Source organism: Carassius gibelio, chromosome B1, assembly GCF_023724105.1.
Source record: "Carassius gibelio isolate Cgi1373 ecotype wild population from Czech Republic chromosome B1, carGib1.2-hapl.c, whole genome shotgun sequence".
NCBI lineage: Eukaryota > Metazoa > Chordata > Actinopteri > Cypriniformes > Cyprinidae > Carassius > Carassius gibelio.
This window is the reverse complement of record NC_068396.1, coordinates 13788160-13804166: the sequence shown is the minus strand read 5'-3', so window position 1 is coordinate 13804166 and position 16007 is coordinate 13788160. Positions and strand designations below refer to the sequence as shown.

The following is a 16007-nucleotide window of genomic DNA, read 5'->3' as shown; positions in this document are numbered from 1 at the left end:
AAAATATAAATAATAGAAAGTCTTTCTACATGATTTCATCCAAAGAATAAGGGTCTTATTTGGTGAGACGAAAAAAGAACTGATTATTTTCTAAAAATAAATAAATAAAAGTGTATATAATTTTTAACTACAAATCCTCATTTGCAATGAAACTACAATTTTGTTTTTGTTTTTTTGTTTCCTAATTTTCCTTAGACCCTTTGGCTCCCATTCAAGACCACAATATGGAGAAAAATCCTGGAATGTTTTCCTCCCAAAAAATTACATTTCTTTTTGACTGAAGAAAGAATGACATGGACATCTTGGATGATGATTAATCCATTCATATTAATAAAAAAAGAGTTTTATTAATACTGATTTTTCTTTTCATTTGCAGTCTATTTCATGGGTAATACACACACACACACACACACACACACACACACACACACACACACAATATATATTCATATTCCTTGGCCTGATTTTTGGGAAAATTAATAAAACATGGCAAAGTGTTCGGTTTTAAGGACAGTTTTGATTACCTTTTCACATTACTTGTGTCAAGTCGTCACTTGATGTCACTTGTAAACTCTGGCTCCTGAAGCAAAACCACGCCAGTCTTCAAATAAGGTAGCCTATATTTTCGTATCGAAGAACGTTTATCCCCTCCTCTTAACTCTCGAGCTTTCTTTTTTTCTTTTCTCCCTGCTCCGCTGCAGCTGCTCGGCGAATGCATGGCATATTTCTCGACATCACGTATACTAACGTCGACGGGGGCAGCGAAAGCATCTTCCTCTTGAGTTCGCCTCGGACGGAGAAGCCTGAAAACCCCACTCCGTTCATGTTTAATTTATAGCTTTATCCCACAGCAGGCTGCAGTACACCTGATCGTTTAACGAAACGGCTCGGTGTACGGTCATATGAATAAAAAAGAGAATAACCCCTTTTACTGAGCGACAGAGACTCACTGTTCAAACAGCATGAAATAATTCCATTGAATGAAGGAATTGGAGCTGGGAAGGACAGCATGAAGTTACAAATCTCCGGTCTTTTGCTCGTGATGGCAGTAGCCTATGCAACGATAGAGGGTGAGTAACCTACTGCACTTTAATCTGATCTAAGTTTTCCTGCATTTTTCCGTGTGTGGCTACATACAGTATAGGACCTCATTGCACAGTTTTACTTATTTCACAGTCTGTTATTAAAATGATGCAAGTGCTTTCGGCTCCAATAGTCTATAGGCTATGTTACCTAAAATGTTAATTTAGACGAAGTCATACATGTTGCGAATCAAGCCACGTGTATTCAAGAATCATTAGACGTTTTATCTTGTGCTTTCGTCCCTGCAACAAATGAATTATACAAAAGAAATTCGACTCATGTTTAATTTACGCTTATTGCTTTGCTTCTAGCGCCCTCAGCTGGGTCTCTGAGTGTTAATGTTTTGTGTGACCTGTTCAGCACCACACACTTTTACTGGTTTTCCACCCTTCAATAGGTGTCATTTTGGACCAGCTTTGTAACAAACAAGCAAACAAACAAAAGATTTTAACAGACACCAACACACTTTGATGTGTTAATAGTATCACACTGAATCACTAATGCAAGAAAATGTGTTTTGTTTGGATTTGGCAGAGTGTAAAAGTGAAGATATGGGGGTTCTTATCAATGTCGAGTCAATGAAAGCCTTCATCTGAAGCTTTAATCCAAAAATGAAGCCGCTGGATTGGATTTTCATTTATCTTTTACTGTCAGCAACACTCTGGAGAGAAATGCTTCACATATTTTTCTTGCTCTCTCTGTTCATTGAAATTAGAGAAATTGTTTAATCAAGGGGAAATTGCTGTCAAACGTGGCATTCATAGATTCACTGAATTGAAGTTCTGTTGTAAAGGAAATTTTATATTCTATTTGTATCTGTAAAACAAGGCCTATATAGCCACTTTTATTGTATTGAATAACAGCATAGTCATATGCTGAATAATAGTCCATGCTGATAACAGCTTGGTGGTGAGTGTGATGTTATTTTTATACAACAATTCCTAAAAGAATATAGTATCAAGTAATTTTTAATTGCGATATGGCAGGTGTTATGTCCATTCCTGCTCCATCTATACAAAATGGTTCCAAAGAAGTCAAAGCAGAATCATTTGACTGAAACCATATCTGTAATGCCATGAACATGCTTATTTGAATCTTGGCTGAAACTACCTTTTACCCTTAAAAGACCAGATGAGATGTTTTTCTGTCAGGGGAAGACAAGAGGACATTAGTTCACATTTGTGTTCAGTGACTAATGAGGTCATGTCTGTGAACTTTGTCCATCCATATGTAAATAACTAGGGTTTTCATCCACTTTTATTTGATACTGTAGGAAGTAAATAACATTGTTTTCAGTGTAGCAACAGATGAATGCAGATATCCTTGAATCTGGAGGGTTATTCATAGCTGGGTTTTTCACTCTTTGTGTAGGGATGTCCTATGAATTGCAGCATTCTTGAGTACATTAAAGTAGCTTTGAACATCCTGATGCAATTGACAGAAATCTCATTTTTATAGAGGAGAGAAAAGAACTCATTAACACACTGAATGAAGAGTCAACAGCTTCACGCATAAACCTTTTCCCACAAAACTTTAACCCGCTTTTACCTTGAAATAAGCTTGTACACACTTCAGAATGCATATACAAATACACTCTGTTATTCACACTCTCTTGCTCACCCTCCTCCCTCTTCTTGTCTTTTGATTTACACGTCCTTGTCCACTCCGTGGTTGGTTGAATCGTAAACCCAGACGAGATGGCCTGCCCTGTGCACAGTCTTTATTTATGATGTCATTTCATATACTTGCTGTTGCTAGACCCACAGCGCTGCTGAGCTGGAAAAACAGCTTCCCACAGACAGACTGAGAAATCTTTTGCCAAGGCACGACAGACTGTGATGAGGAAGGAAGTTATGCCGGTCGTTCAGCAATGATAGGCGTAACATCCTGTAAAAATGTCATTAATGTGGTGGAGCACAGATTGCTATGCCATTACTGGTGGAGGGAACCTTACAAAGTACATTTATGGACAACCCCAACTCCCAAATGCATGCACATAATTTTTATCTAATGGAACCTATCTACGTTTATAAACTGATGCATTTATAAACTTGCAAGGGCATATCAGGAAAGGGCATATGTAAATGGAGGAAGACAAAACCAAGGAGGAAGATAGAAGAGAAAGGGTAAAATAATGGAAAGAGAGTTGGTTTCATATAATCATAAAAGCCAATTATTCATAACACTTATATTTACAATATAGCATGACCTCTGGTGTGTTTTTCTGCATAATAAACATGCTTGTGAAATTTTATTTTATTAAGAAAATTCATTCTGTGTTACCTTTCCAGTAGATCATTCTGTAAAATCCTTGACATGTAGATCTACGTTACATTACATTTATATTATACAAAGTAAAATTATATACAATTACATTATATACATGATATTAAATATACTGTACATTAGCTGTTGCGGTAATGTATATTTTAGCATGTCGGGAATATACAAGACTGAGACCATCCTAGTCATAATTATCTAAAATAGAATTATAAATTATACTGTATAATGGAATTAAGAACTCTCAGTGAGTGAATGCATGAATGTTCTGGAAGTACTCTGAATATAACAATCATGCTGAGAATTACACATTTTCATTCAAGCTTTATTATTCTGCATCTCAACCAAACTATTACAGACTATTTTTGTAAATGCCCATTTTATTTGTTGTTATACTGTATATCCATTTACATATCCATTTAGCCTTATTTACTTGTAAATAGAAAGGTAATGTGTAGCATGTACCATTTCTTTGGGGAAATTGGATTGTTTTTCATTTTAAAGAAATAATAAAGAAAAGCACTTGTAGATAAATATATGGACAAAAGATAAAGAACAGCAGCTTGTAAATGCTTTATGAAAATGCTATTTACAGGGGTAGTTGATACTAAAATTTAATTTATTTTAGTATTAAAATTGCAATTATTTACTCTTATTGTTCCAAAATAAACTTTGAAACACACATTGTAATATTCATTTAGTTTTTTAAAATTCTCACATTTTTAAATATAAATAGACAGTATGTAATCAATATTTTTAAGCTTCAAAAAGTACATAAAACATTATCACTTTAAACAATAAAGAGATTTAGGTTTTAACTTAGGTTTTTATTAATAAACTTTAATAAAATGTAATAAACATTTATACTATAAACTGTACTCCATGGTTCATTTAGTGGGTATATGTTTGTGTGTGTGTGTGTGTGTGTGTGTGAGAGAGAGAGAGAGAGAGAGAGAGAGAGAGAGAGAGAGAATGAGAGTGTAATCATTAATGCTAGAGTGTGTGTGTGTGTGTGAGAGAGAGAGTGTGTGTGTGTGTGTGTGTGTGTGTGTGTTTGTAGTCGTGGGCACATCTTGTTCTCCTGATGCTGTGTAGTTCACTTGTCTGAGGTCATCATGTCATGGCAAGGTTGCGTCAGCAGAAGGAGCTCTGAGGAACATGGGCCAGCTGTCACTTCATGACTCTGTGCTCATCTAACACTCGTGGGAGAGTGTTTCTGAATTTAATGTGTGATTTCTCTAGATGGCAAATCCAACATGGACCTACTTCCTACATAACCAGACAGATATGTGTATGTATAGGCCTGTACAATACTGGTAATCAGCATGAAAGCTTTAGATTATGCTTTACCTTATCACCACATGCCACCTGAGGCTGTTGTGTCATTTTAATTGCTTTTAATTGTTCTAAAATTAATTCACCCTCTTTCTCTAGCTCCTGAAGAGTATGTCTCACTAGCTGAGATGGAGGACACGTTGTTGAGGAATCTTTTTCGGGGCTATCAGAAGTGGGTGAGACCTGTCCTTCACGCCAATGACACGATTACCGTTCGTTTCGGTCTAAAGATCTCGCAGCTGGTGGATGTGGTGAGACAAACACATATTTGCATTGCAACATCTGATCTTCAGAAGCCATGAAATGTACCTTAAAGCATACAGGGATAAAACAGAAACCACACCGGGTGCCACTTATGTTAGCTTAAAACAGGAAACTTAAGGGATTCACATTATAGATGTACAATCTGTTAAAAAAACAACATATGCTGTTGTAAGTATGTTTGGAAGCTGGTAGCTGGTTTAAGTAAACAAAGCACAACACTGATTTGGAAAATTATGTGTTTGAAACCAACATACTGTTAGAGATTTATTTACATTTTTCTTATTGTTTTATTTTTTTACTGGACTTCTGATTCTGACTAACCTTAAAGTAAGGTATTGCCCTTGTGACATCTTCCCTTTGTCTCACCTTGCCTCACTCTCCTCTATAGATTGCCAGTATGTCAAGATCCTTGTGGCCTGTGTCTTGTGTAAAATGTGTAGTGTTCCAACTAGGGATGTCAAATTTCGATTATTTCCATGATCGATCGTCGTTTAAATTAACGATCAATTAATCGATTAATCTTTAACCATAATACTGCAAAATGCGTCTATTGCAGGCACGCACACTCTAAAAAACGCTGGGTTGTTTTTTCAACCCAACTGCTGGGTTGAGGCCGTTGGATAGGACTTTGGGGTGTTTTAACCCAAGTTTGGGTTGAAAATAACTATCTTTTTTAACCCAGCGGGCTGGGTTGAGGACGCGGACGTGAAGGAGAGCACGCACGTCACGTCAAAATCGTACGTCTCCAGTGCGAGCAGCCGCCATTTTCTCAGCGTGATAGAAGCGAGAAGCGAGTGAAAGACTATGGTAAGTAAATATTCAAAATGTAAAGTTATCTTTTATTGTTTACCCGGTTGTATGAAAGGTGGAAGGTTTTATGAAAGGCGGAAACAAAGGAGCTTAACGTTATATATATTTAAAAAAAAAAAAAACGCGGTTTTCGCCTCAGACATGGAGGTCTTAACTGCCTCATATAACGTTACTGAACGGAGGATGTACTTTTAATATAACGTCTGTGAATGTATTTTGTCATATTTACATAAGATTTTACATTATCTGTACTTTTTGAGGCGTTAACAGACGGTTATGGTCACGGTTACGCTCATGTGAATTTGTCTTTTTTTTCGCGGTTAAACTGAATGTATTTTTGTCTCCTAAAGAAAACGGCATTGTGTAGTAAAGACTAGCATAATTATTTTGAGGCTGTTGAAGTGGTAACTGTTAAAAGTACGTTTTACATGTAATATTTCTTGTCGAGCTCCTGTCTTCATTGTCCTCGCGCTGAGAGTTAAAGACACAGAAGCTGTTTGTGTGAGGAGTCACAGACCTGTGTGAGGATGAGGAGGAGGTGTTCTTAATAATGTGTAAACTAAAATAATGTGTTTTTTTTTTAGATGTTGAAATCCAGAGACAAGATAACTTCATTCTTCTGAGACTGATGTAAGTTAAATTATTATTACTTTTTTTTTTTTTTTAGAAAATTTATGTTTCTGTTGTGTCCTGCCTGTTAACTTCACATTTTGATGCAAAAACAGTGTGATTTTATATATGTATGTATGTATATGTTAATATTTTATTGAAACATTGATGTCCCTCTTTGCAGAACTCAAACTAACTGGAGTTAAGGACACACAAGTCTGCTTGTGTGAGGAGGTGGTTTTCTCAGCTTCTTCTGAAGAGAGGGAAATATCGTTTAAGGCAAGTAAACTTCATATTTCATGTTATCAGTTGTTGTTTTTTTACTAAGAGTAAAATAATGTTTGTTTTTTGTTTTTGTAGATGTTAAAAGCAAGAGACATGGGAGATCATCATTCCCTTGAGATTTTATGTAAGTTATTTTTAGAAAATAAATTTTTCTGTTGTCTCCTGCCAGTTTACTTCACATTTTGATGTAACAACAGTGTGATTACGTGCTCATTTCATTAAGACCATTGATGTCTGTGTTTTTCATTGCAGAACTCAAACCAACTTTGGAGTTGTCTGATTTGGAGAGTCATTATTCTTGGTCTTCGCTCTTAGAGGTAAAGTTCACACAAAAAATCATTTACTTGCCCTCAAGTCATTCCAAACCTATAAGACTTTTGTCTGTCTTTACAACATAAATTAATATATTTTTAGTTTTCTCATAATATTTGTTAATCCATTTATAGTTTAGATAATCAGTATTTTCAAGCTTCATAAATATAGAGTTATTGTAGAAGTAAATTCTGATATTTATATATGAATACATCTTAAATTATATGATAGCAAACATGTATGTTCAAAATAAAATATTGGTCTCCCAGACCAGCAATGGAGGACACAAAAAGAGAATATTAAATATATTCATATGTTTTCCAAAAAATGAACAGAGTTTGTATGAGTCTGGAAAAACATGGGGAGAGTAAATTATGAACATTTTAATTATTTGCTGAACTAACGGTTTGAAGAGCAGCCCTCCATGTACGTGAATATTGTGAGGTATGTGAATGTCATGTCTGTTTTAATGTTTCAGTAAAGAAGCTTTCTGAAAGCAATATTTATTCAAACAATATCGCATGTCCTCACACTAGTGCTGCCATTATAGACTTCATGAGAGCTGTGGTGGACTGAGACATTAATCAACCGCACAAAGTGTTGAAACTTTAAAACCGATTATTTACCTATCCTTACGGATGTGAATACACCTCTACCTGAAAATGGATAGTTTAATTAAATGTTTAATTTTTTCAAATGTGTTTCTCTTAGGCCACTGATGAAGAACAGGCGGTGACTGGGATGAATGCTGGTCAGAGAGGAGAATCTTCTTTCCCCTAAACAGCGGTGGTTTTAAAGGAGGACGCTGCCCTGGATGATGTAGAAGATGTCACATGCTGTGCTGATGGGGTTTCTTCATGATTACATCAGTTATGCTAAAGAGATCATGAAAATTGACCGTGATGCATGATCTGTATTCATGGACAATGAAACAAACTGTAAGTGTATAATTTGTTTAAAAAAAAAAAGTTAAATGCTTTTTCTGTGTTGTTTAGTAGAAAAGTTTACACTCTGTCATTCATACACCTGCTCACATTCTTTCACACACACACACACACACATGCGTCTGTTAAAGGTTATAATATCAAAGTTAATGTTGTGATTTATTTGTGTACTGTCATGCCAGAATAGTTGGAAAAAAAACTAACTAATTGTAAATTTATTGTATGTGTTTTCGTATATTTTTATACAATTGAACAAAGTCCAATTTGATCTTAAGTTATATTCATCAAATGTTCAATGCTTTGTTTATGAACTCTGTAGCTGAAATGCAGAAAAGGATGGCATTAACTTCTAACATGTTACTTTTTGACTTTTCTCTTGTTTTTAATAAATATTTTCCTTTTGGTAATTATTATTTGTGTGTAAAAGTGATATTTAAAATGAACAACATTTGTAGGTTTAATGCCTAGCTCAATTTGGGTTAATTTTAACGTAGAAATGCATTGTTTCCCCACATGGCTGCACTCTGCGAGTTTATGTTCTGCCAGCAGGAGGCGCTAAGAGCGGGAGAGGTAGGTTTCTCCGGTAACGGCTGCAGAGCAGCACTGAGCTCACAAACGCTGCCTTATCAAGCACATGCGAAATGATATCGAACATTTTCTAAATACAGTAGTTTTCCTTCTGAAATACAGTGATAAAAAAACACCCGCTCTGTTTTTTTAAACCCTGCAATATAGTCATTTTAAACCATAAAAAAGGCAACCCAGCAGGCTGGGTTAAATATGATAACCCAATTGGGTTGTTTTCAACCCAGCAGTTTTTAGAGTGTAGGTTAACTGGAAAATGTTAGATCGCGACCATGCTTTTGGACCCCATAGTCTTCATTTACGCGGCTTTGTTCTGGTTTGCCGGTTGGTCACGAATTTCCACAAATTCAGTATATTTAGGCATTGTTTCTTTTCCTAAATCTTCATAGTCTAACCCTCTAATTTCCCAGGTTTATTTTATTATCTTTCGCTTTTAATAACTGTTTTCGCATCTCTTACTGTGGTAAACATGGGAAGGGAAATTAAAGATTTCATGAATTAAGAATTCGTTCGATTTATTCATTTGTTCCCTTATTTCACTTAAATCATGGGTTATTTAGGGAACAAAATTAATGAAACATGGACACTTGCCACATTAATAATTCGTAGGAATGAATTAACAAGTTGTAGGAATGAATAACCTGTCCTGTCACTGTGTCCCGCAGTCCTGCAAAGCGCACAATATAAAACAGTTATCTGATGAAATGATTAGTAACTACATTTCTATTGCATTTAATGTTGAAGAACTTTTATGTTGTTTCTATTTTAGTGTACTTTAAAGTTTAAATCACATTAAAAGCTTAATTTGTACATTGTGAATGAATGATGATGCTTTTATATATCGTCACCGTCACTCACAGCCGCTCGCACGTGTTGAGTGCGCATGAGCCGCACGCAGCCCAACATTGAATCGGTTAACCGACCATCGATAGCCTTAATCGATTGCATCTCTTATCGACAATTAATCGATCATCGATTAATCGTTGACATCCCTAGTTCCAACCCTATGTGTTTGTGAATGTTCAATGTTTGGTGTGTTGAAATATTTGAACTTTTGCAGCTAGACCTTATATAACCACCCGACCAGATATAACCACCCAATCTTCTAATCTAAACTACGAGTGTAAGTTAAGAATTCCTTTTTTTTTTGCCATAGAACATTATTCTTTAAACCCTATTTCTGGGTGGTAGCAAATAATTCTGTCAGAAATATTATTTTATTATAATTATGTCATTATTTATGTGATTAGCCATTGAAAACCTACTTTGTTTCTCTTTCAAACATATAGGTGGTTTGTGTGGATATATCCTTACATTCATTATTCATTAATTTTACTATGGTAAATAAGCAGATGGTAAAATCAGGATGACAATTACCCTACATTTTATTTGTTAGGGAGTAGAAAGAGAATTGGATAATGGACAAGCCCTAAAAGAAAGAACCACTGGTGTAAAATGCTGTGAGAGGAAGCCCGCTGGTCGTTATGAGCTGTCACTGTATGGTTAGAGCTGCATAAAGATTCTTCCAATATTTCTTTGAATAGGATAAAAGATTGGAATAACAAGCATAAATAATCACAGAATTTGATGTGATTCTGTGTGATCTCTTTAAGTTAGTGCCAGTTGCTCAAGTTAAATCAAATCACAGTCTGAGTCAGACCTGCAACCTGATTTATGCAGTCCATAAATCATCATGCAATAATGTGTGTGGAAGTGTGTAATTATGTCTTACTGTATGAATGTATGTGAAAGTATTTGAATATACAATCTTAATTACCTTTACACAGGAACCACAGAAAGGCAAACACTGTTCTTGGCACTCTATTTAAAATGCATATATTTGTTGCTTAGAAATAATAATAATAAACAAAAGTTGTAAGATTTAAGATTGTATGCTTTTTAAGAACTTTATATCATTAGATTAGGTATTTTTGGACTGGGGAGGGAGTTTATAAGTTCTGAAAGTTGCAAAATGTTTTCAACTTAACTGTAGAGATTGTAATGAAAGTATAATGAACTCACTCTAATTTCACTAACTAATTCCACAGGAACATATTTCTAATAATGTTGCTGTATTCAAGTCCTACTGGGAAGTTCCCACTTAAGTTTGAAAATTAAAATGCAATTACAACATGATGTGGATGGAGTAATGTTATCATTATTAAAAGTGCATAAAATTTGCAGATTGTACCATTAGCAATCAAAATTATTATAATATAACTAATTTGCTTTTGTCATTATTACTGAATGAGTTTCATGCTGCTGGTTTCAACTACATGGTAGAGTTTATGTTTGCTGATGTAAATACAATCATTCAGACCCAGGTGTTTTTGGGATTCCGACACATCTTATCCTGTATGTGATAGTCCTGCAGAGCCACCTGATGGTCATATCTTGTAATCAACACTACATGGTATTCTGTGCTCAACTTGTCACAACTTGACAGTGTACATTTTCTGGGTGGTGAACACTGAACACTGTGGGGAACAATTGATTTTCACACCATTCTTATTTAACAGATGAGTCTCAGTATATTGGTTTCTATTCAGAGTCTGAATTTAAATGAAACAAAAGACATAAGATACTATCTTTTAAGCTGTGTGTATAAATAGCACAGCTGAGTCAATCATCTGTATGACTCAAGTAGGTCAGTGGTGAGAAATATTTAGAGACTTTGAGAGAAATATTGCATTTGGGCTCATTCAAAACATGTTAAGCTCATGTATGGTACTAAGATTATTTTGCAACTATGGATATTTATCACTCTTCATTGTGCATTTTCTTTATTTTCTTTTCAGGATGAAAAGAATCAACTAATGACTACAAATGTCTGGTTGTGGCAGGTAACTCAAATAAATCTAGCTTTAATTTGTTTAAGTGTTTCTCAAAATACTGATACTTTGTTGGTCTCTTTCGTGTAGGAGTGGACAGACTATAAACTGCGGTGGAATCCAGAAGATTATGGTGGAATCACATCCATCAGAGTGCCCTCAGAAACGATTTGGCTACCAGACATCGTCCTCTATGAGAAGTAATACTATGTAGGATTTCTTAACCATGTCAGTGTCATACAGGTGCACGTTAATGAATAATGTGATTGTAATTTGATTGTATTTTTGTGTGCTTGTTCTGAAAGCCAGAGATAACAAACTAGGTTTATTTAGTCTCCCAAATATCTGCATTGTGTCATGTATAAAATACAGACAGATTTAGACTGTATTTTAAGCACACACACACAAAAAAAATGCCTGGCCACTGATCAGAAACAGTTGAAAATCACTTTCTTTGATTCAGTGCAGTGTCTGTCAGTTCGTTAATCATATTTTTATGACACAAAAGATGTAAGCATGTATGGTGAATATGAAGAGCTCTGCAGCAACTGTGGTGTCTCAGTTTCCACCAGACGAGAGAAAAATAATAACCTAGTTACAAGATGTACTTTATTAAACAACTCATGACCAGACGGTATTAACAATAACTGCTGCACTTCTTTCACTCTCTTCTGAACTCTTCCCTCATACATCTCTGTTCACTTTATTAAAGCTCCAGATAAAGGTTGCCAGCAAACTTGTCTAATAAAACAGCTACCACAGTTATTGTGCTTTGGGTTGGAGGTAGTATTCTCAAAACAAACCCCTCAGAATCACAATATAATAAACAGACATGACTAAACTGTAGCAAGAGAGCAAATATTAATGAAACAAACTTTACCAATATCCAAAATAATAATAATAAAAAACAGGACATTTAATTTATGATTAAATTATAATATTACATTCAAATTGTATAATGTTTCATGTTTAATTACACCTATGTGTTGTTATTAATATATTTTTTAAATGATGAAATAACTGTGTGGTTAGGGGAGAGGAATGTTTGAAGCATCTCAGATATGCTAATATCTTCAGGAGGGGAGGGGCTTCAAGGACAAAAGGTTGGGAACCAATGTGTGAGGAAATATTTGAATTAAAGTCTGAAATTTGTATAGATAATCTAGAGATTTTTGACAGTTCAAATGAGCCTGAGAAGTGTAAGTTGAGCAGAAATTGAATAATAAAAAATAGTTTTTTTTTTTCAACTGCAAAACCCACACATAAGATCTTGTTTACAATCTCTAATCTACTTAGTAGGGTTAAATAACACATCTGAGACACCCAGAAACAGTTAGAGGGGCAATGTAACAGTCACTCACAACACCTTAGCAATGTCCTGTCAAGCACCTAGAACCTTGTGACATTTGCATGGGTATTCATGCTTAGATTTTCTTTAAAAAATGAAAAATGTAGTTGTTAATATCAAGTCTCCCTCTCTCTTATAGCGCTGATGGCCGATTTGAGGGTTCTCTAATGACCAAAGCCATTGTAAGGTTTAATGGTACCATCATGTGGACTCCTCCTGCCAGCTATAAATCCTCCTGTACCATGGATGTCACCTTTTTCCCATTCGACAGACAGAACTGCTCGATGAAGTTTGGGTCGTGGACATATGATGGCACAATGGTGGACCTGACCCTGGTGGACGCATACGTAGACCGTAAAGACTTCTTTGACAATGGGGAATGGGAAATACTCAACGCTACCGGCCAGAGAGGCAGTCGGCGTGACGGCATTTACTCCTATCCTTACGTCACATATTCATTCATTCTCAAACGTCTTCCTCTCTTTTACACACTTTTTCTTATCATCCCATGTCTTGGTCTGTCGTTTCTCACCGTCCTGGTCTTCTACCTCCCCTCGGATGAAGGAGAAAAGCTTTCCCTCTCCACCTCCGTCCTTGTGTCTCTCACTGTGTTTCTTCTCGTCATTGAAGAGATCATTCCATCTTCCTCTAAAGTCATTCCTCTGATAGGAGAGTATCTGCTTTTTATCATGATCTTTGTCACGTTCTCGATCATTGTAACTGTCTTTGTCATTAACGTCCATCATCGTTCTTCTGCCACATACCATCCCATGGCACCGTGGGTTAAAAGTCTTTTCCTCCAGAGATTACCTAGACTGCTCTGCATGAGGGGACACACTGATCGTTATCAGTACCCAGACATTGAGCTGCGGAGCCCAGAGCCAAAAACAGGGATGAAAAGAGGGCAACAGAAGAGTGCCGGAGGAGGACGAGGGGGGTTAAAAGAAGATGAGAGCCATGCCTGGATTGCTCTGTTGGAGAAAGCCACTTACTCAGTGCACTACATTTCCAAACACATAAAAAAGGAACATTTCATCAGAGAGGTGTTTAGCCTTTTTTTCCCATTTTCTTTAAACTGTAATCTATTAAAGGAATGGTTAACCTAAAAATGAAAATGTGCTGAAAGTGAACTAACCCTCAGGTCATGCAAGTAGTTGATGAGTTTGTTTCTTAAATCACTTGGTCACCAATGGATTGCAGTTAATGGGCGTCGTCAGAATGAGATTTTAAAAAGCTAATAAAGACATCACAAATCCACGACTTCAGTCAATTAGTGAATGTCTTCGGAAGATTTCAATGAAATCTGCAAATAATCGAATACCATTTAATAATATGTGTCTGCATAAAGTATTTTTAATAATTTGTAGTGTTTGAGTTGGTGTAGTGTATTAACTCATTTGCCTAAGTCAAGTGACTTATTTAATTCAGAATTTGCTAGAAAATATAAACAGACTGCAGAAGCTGTGTGTTTCAAAAGTGGCCATCCGTAAGACACAACGCTTTGACACGATAGCCATCTTCAGTGGCAAATGTTGGAGATGTTAAGCCATAGTTTATCAACTTAGTTTTAAATGTAACTACATAAATGCATCTGTATCAGCAAGATTTTGTCTAAACTACAACACCTATTTAAAAAAAAAAATATGGTTTTAGGGTCTGTGTCTTAAAATTCAGAAAGCTTACTGGCTGTTGCCACATGTGATTGGTTCAAATTGACTGACAAATAAAGAGGGGAAAAAAATGTCCGAACTGTCCTGAGCATGTTCTCAACAGCCAACACTTGACACTTCTTGCTTCACGGTGGAATGCAGACTTATGGACCAGTCAACCATTGATACTCTAGCTACAATCTCAGCTAGGAGTGTCAATGGTCCACCTTGAGAGATTATTTAATTTGGTTTTGTTTGTGTATGTTTTTTTTACTCTCAAAGAAGTGATTCCCATTCACCTCCATTATATGACTGACAGACTGCAAAGGTTTGAGTTAAAAATCTTTGTTTGTGTTCTATGAAGAAACAAAATCAGCTACATCTTGGATGCCCTGGGGATAAGGAGATAAACATCAAATTAGCATTTTTGGGTGAACTATCCCTTTAAGGTGAAAGAGCAATTCATTGACAGTATGTACTTAATTTAGATTTGGTTTGTTTGCCTCTCAGGTTGTTCAGGACTGGAAATTTGTGGCTCAGGTGTTGGACCGGATCTTCCTCTGGGTCTTTCTGACAGTATCTGTGCTTGGGACCATCCTCATCTTCACCCCTGCTCTGCAGATGTACCTCAGCACATCTTAGAGATTTCCCACGACATTACAATTATCCCACTAAAAGTCCTTTTTTGGCCTTGCCACATCTAATCATCTCCAAATTCAGCCTCTGTATCTTCTTCCTAGATGTTGCATTCAATAGTTAGTCTGAAAATAGCAAAACTCTGATAAAATGAGTTTTCTGCCCTTTTAACACAAAACTAAAAGGCAGCTTACACAGTTGAGGGAGTTTGGATCTGGGTAAATCTCTCTAAGGGGATCATGGTTTGATAGATCTTCAATAAGTTAGAATTACTCTGTAAAAGGTATAACCACCTTTTTTATGCCTCTCATTTTGCTTTCAGTCTTTTATTTATTTCATGTAAAAAATGTGTCTTTGTCCATGTAAGTAATATTTTACTTTGTGATTTTATGTTTCTTCTCACTAGGTAGCATACCTATTCACTTTATTTAAAAAAAAAAATGCAGTCTGTTTTCAGTAAATGTAATTGTATCACCATCAAGAATAATGTAATTATTCATTGATTTTATTAATAATGTAGCGTTCTTCCTGTAAGTCTGGATGATGATAAATTATAATATTATCTCTCTTATTGGCACAGGTGACATTTACTGTACAGTCTATCATCTGTTTTCCTATTTTTTTAGTACTTGTATCATGTCTATAATATCATCTTTAGTATCATGCTTTGGATGATATTATGTATATGTAAATTTCGTGTCCATGCGTAATACAAAGCGCATGTGTATGTATCTAAAATTTTCCACAATTTGGAATTTAAAAATAAAACTCTGCAAAATTTTCGCTCTTATATTGTTTTATAAATCTGCCATTTATGCCTATGTATATTTTATTTTTATAAGTGTCAACCATCCTTATCCCTAAAACCTTGGAGATTCTGTTCCTGATTCAAGGGGTGGTGAGATTAAATAATCACAACTTGTCTTTGGCATCATTAGCAAGGACTGTATGTATTATGACACCCTTCTTTATTTCTGTCCATAGATACTCTTTTATCCAAGGTCAGTAAATGAAGATGTCGATTGAACAAAATAAA

The 16007-nt window shown here is 35.6% G+C and overlaps 1 protein-coding gene and 1 long non-coding RNA gene across 2 annotated transcripts; both read left to right on the top strand.

Annotated features, from left to right (window-relative positions):
* Positions 1-696: 696 nt before the first annotated feature.
* On the top strand, positions 697-16007 carry LOC127948664 (neuronal acetylcholine receptor subunit non-alpha-3-like). Its single transcript, XM_052545268.1, has 6 exons — positions 697-1070; positions 4798-4949; positions 11306-11350; positions 11429-11538; positions 12826-13729; positions 14846-16007. Exons 1-6 carry the CDS (start codon positions 1010-1012, stop codon positions 14975-14977), a joined length of 1404 nt encoding a protein of 467 aa, XP_052401228.1. The 5' UTR covers positions 697-1009; the 3' UTR covers positions 14978-16007.
* LOC127948667 (uncharacterized) lies at positions 6740-8238 on the top strand. The gene is made up of 3 exons (XR_008152147.1): positions 6740-6790; positions 6919-6983; positions 7690-8238. It is a non-coding gene; the product is annotated as an uncharacterized LOC127948667 (long non-coding RNA).

Coding starts and splice junctions, on each gene's coding strand:
- LOC127948664 (XM_052545268.1), top strand. CDS start 1,010: ATGAAGTTACAAATCTCCGGTCTTTTGCTCGTGATGGCAGTAGCCTAT. Junction 4,950..11,305: donor TCTCGCAGCTGGTGGATGTG/GTGAGACAAACA, acceptor TTTTCTTTTCAG/GATGAAAAGAATCAACTAAT. Junction 13,730..14,845: donor AGGAACATTTCATCAGAGAG/GTGTTTAGCCTT, acceptor TTTGCCTCTCAG/GTTGTTCAGGACTGGAAATT.